Source organism: Oncorhynchus gorbuscha, unplaced genomic scaffold (assembly GCF_021184085.1).
Source record: "Oncorhynchus gorbuscha isolate QuinsamMale2020 ecotype Even-year unplaced genomic scaffold, OgorEven_v1.0 Un_scaffold_480, whole genome shotgun sequence".
Classification (NCBI taxonomy): domain Eukaryota; kingdom Metazoa; phylum Chordata; class Actinopteri; order Salmoniformes; family Salmonidae; genus Oncorhynchus; species Oncorhynchus gorbuscha.
Window position 1 is genome coordinate 232501 of NW_025745312.1, and position 3192 is coordinate 235692.

Consider the following 3192-nt stretch of genomic DNA (forward strand, 5'->3'; position numbering starts at 1 on the left):
GGAGTAGAGGTGATCTAGAGTTTTGTCTGTGTGGAGTAGAGGTGATCTAGAGTTTTGTCTGTGTGGAGTAGAGGTGATCTAGAGTTTTGTCTGTGTGGAGTAGAGGTGATCTAGAGTTTTGTCTGTGTGGAGTAGAGGTGATCTAGAGTTTTGTCTGTGTGGAGTAGAGGTGATCTAGAGTTTTGTCTGTGTGGAGTAGAGGGGATCTAGAGTTTTGTCTATGTGTGGAGTAGAGGTGATCTAGAGTTTTGTCTGTGTGGAGTAGAGGTGATCTAGAGTTTTGTCTGTGTGGAGTAGAGGGGATCTAGAGTTTTGTCTATGTGTGGAGGGGAGGTGATCTAGAGTTTTGTCTATGTGTGGAGTAGAGGGGATCTAGAGTTTTGTCTATGTGTGGAGGGAGGTGATCTAGAGTTTTGTCTATGTGTGGAGTAGAGGTGATCTAGAGTTTTGTCTGTGTGGAGTAGAGGTGATCTAGAGTTTTGTCTATGTGTGGAGTAGAGGTGATCTAGAGTTTTGTCTGTGTGGAGTAGAGGTGATCTAGAGTTTTGTCTGTGTGGAGTATTGTCTGGTTGACAGGTGGTAAAGATGAGGTAAAACGGATTCCAGTTTCCCCACCTCTGGATGTCTGTTTTCCTCTTGACTCATCCCTCTACCGATCATTGTGGTGGGAAATAAAACGATTGGAAAACTCTCTTGGTAAATATTATGGTCTGCAGATTATCATGAGGTATTCTAACTCAGGTGAGCAGGAACTCGAGACTTCCTTATCACGAGAAATCTCTCACAAACTGTTGTTAATAATCAGTATTGTGTGTGTGTGTGTGTTTCCAGATAACCTTTTCAGACCCAGAGATAGAGCCATTACAGGGAAGGAGATGCAGCTCAGAACCAGGCAGTGAGTTCCTCTATCTCAATCTCTCATTCTGGCATCTCTTTCGCTCTCTCTCTCTCTCTCGCTCTCTCTCTCTCTCTCTCTCTCTCTCGCTCTCTCTCTCTCTCTCGCTCTCTCTCCTAGTCCTGACCACGGAGGTGGAAGCCTGTATAACTAACATCTCTGTTCAAAATGGCTTTTATTTTCTCTTCTGGCTTCCTTCTAACAGTGTTTTTGCTCTGCCGGTTCACCTTCTCTCTCTTTGGTTCCATCCCCACATTGTATTAGGCCGATTGATTTGTGGTTGAATCGAGAGATATCATGTCTCAATTCAGTGATCTGATGGGTGTAATGGGCGTAGGTGATCAAGTCTCTACAGGGCTGGTCTAGGTTAATGGAGTCTTCTTCATAGGTGATCAAGTCTCTACAGGGCTGGTCTAGGTTAATGGAGTCTTCTTCATAGGTGACCAGGTCTCTACAGGGCTGGTCTAGGTTAATGGAGTCTTCTTCATAGGTGACCAGGTCTCTACAGGGCTGGTCTAGGTTAATGAAGTCTTCTTTGTAGTTGACCAGGTCTCTACAGGGCTGGTCTAGGTTAATGGAGTCTTCTTCATAGGTGACCACGTCTTTACAGGGCTGGTCTAGGTTAATGGAGTCTTCTTTGTAGTTGACCAGGTCTCTACAGGGCTGGTCTAGGTTAATGGAGTCTTCTTCATAGGTGACCACGTCTTTACAGGGCTGGTCTAGGTTAATGGAGTCTTCTTCATAGGTGACCACGTCTTTACAGGGCTGGTCTAGGTTAATGGAGTCTTCTTCGTAGGTGACCACGTCTTTACAGGGCTGGTCTAGGTTAATGGAGTCTTCTTTGTAGTTGACCAGGTCTCTACAGGTCTGGCCTAGTTTAATGGAATGAGTCTTAATTCAATCCGATACAAGCACTGTCTGGAATGCAGATTTTGGGCCAAATAATATTTCAGTTCAGTCATTTTATGAAAGTAAACTGAAATTCTGTTTAAATTCTGTTTACTTTCTGAATTGATTGAATTGAAAATGGAATTGATCCCAACCCTACTGGGATGATGGGGCGGCAGGGTAGCCTAGTGGTTAGAACGTTGGACTAGTAACCGGAAGGTTGCAAGTTCAAACCCCTGAGCTGACAAGGTACAAATCTGTCATTCTGCCCCTGAACAGGCAGTTAAACCCACTGTTCCTAGGCCATCATAGAAAATAAGAATTTGTTCTTAACTGACTTGCCTAGTTAAATAAAGGTAAATTTTAAAAAATGGCCCACTTATAAAGGACCCTGGGCATTAAACCTGAATATTCTGCCATACTGTATGTGGGATTATGACGACTCCTTATTGACAGAAACTATAAAAATCTGCCGGAGGTGAGGAGGAAACAGGAGGAAGAGAAGAGGAGGGAGGACTACCTGACTAACAGGCTGAGAGCAGATCTCTTCAAAAAGGTCAGAATGTCTGGAAATACGGAATGTTTCTCTCTGTTAATTGATTGGTTGCTGCAGTAACTGTTTACTATTGCTGGTGAATGTATAGTACTACTTATACAGTAGGGATTATAGTGATATAGCAGGGATTATAGTGATATAGTAGGGATTATAGTGATATAGTAGGGATTATAGTGATATAGTAGGGATTATAGTGATATAGTAGGGATTATGGTGATATAGTAGGGATTATAGTGATATAGTAGGGATTATGGTGATATAGTAGGGATTATAGTGATATAGTAGGGATTATAATGATACAGTAGGGATTATAGTGTGATATAGTAGGGATTATAGTGATATAGTAGGGATTATGGTGATATAGTAGGGATTATAGTGATATAGTAGGGATTATAGTGATATAGTAGGGATTATAGTGATATAGTAGGGATTATAGTGATATAGTAGGGATTATAATGATACAGTAGGGATTATAGTGATATAGTAGGGATTATAGTGATATAGTAGGGATTATAGTGATATAGTAGGGATTATAATGATACAGTAGGGATTATAGTGATATAGTAGGGATTATAGTGATATAGTAGGGATTATGGTGATATAGTAGGGATTATAGTGATATAGTAGGGATCATAGTGATTACAGTAGTGATTAGTAGTGATTATAGTGATATAGTAGGGATTATAGTGGTACAGTAGGGATTATAGTGATATAGTAAGGATTATAGTGATTACAGTAGGGATTATAGTGATATAGAAGGGATTATAGTGGTACAGTAGGGATTATAGTGATATAGTAAGGATTATAGTGATACAGTAGGGATTATAGTGATTACAGTAGGGATTATAGTGAT

The 3192-nt window shown here is 40.8% G+C and overlaps 1 protein-coding gene across 1 annotated transcript in view; it reads left to right on the top strand.

The window, feature by feature from the left end:
* The window catches only part of LOC124018335 ((E2-independent) E3 ubiquitin-conjugating enzyme FATS-like), an 8570-nt gene extending 6171 nt beyond the window's left edge, over window positions 1-2399 (top strand). The window contains exons 3-4 of the mRNA XM_046333609.1: window positions 832-895; window positions 2240-2399. Coding sequence (XP_046189565.1) covers window positions 832-895; window positions 2240-2399 — 224 coding nt within the window. The remainder of the gene's footprint in view (window positions 1-831; window positions 896-2239) is intronic.
* The last annotated feature ends 793 nt before the right edge of the window (window positions 2400-3192 follow it).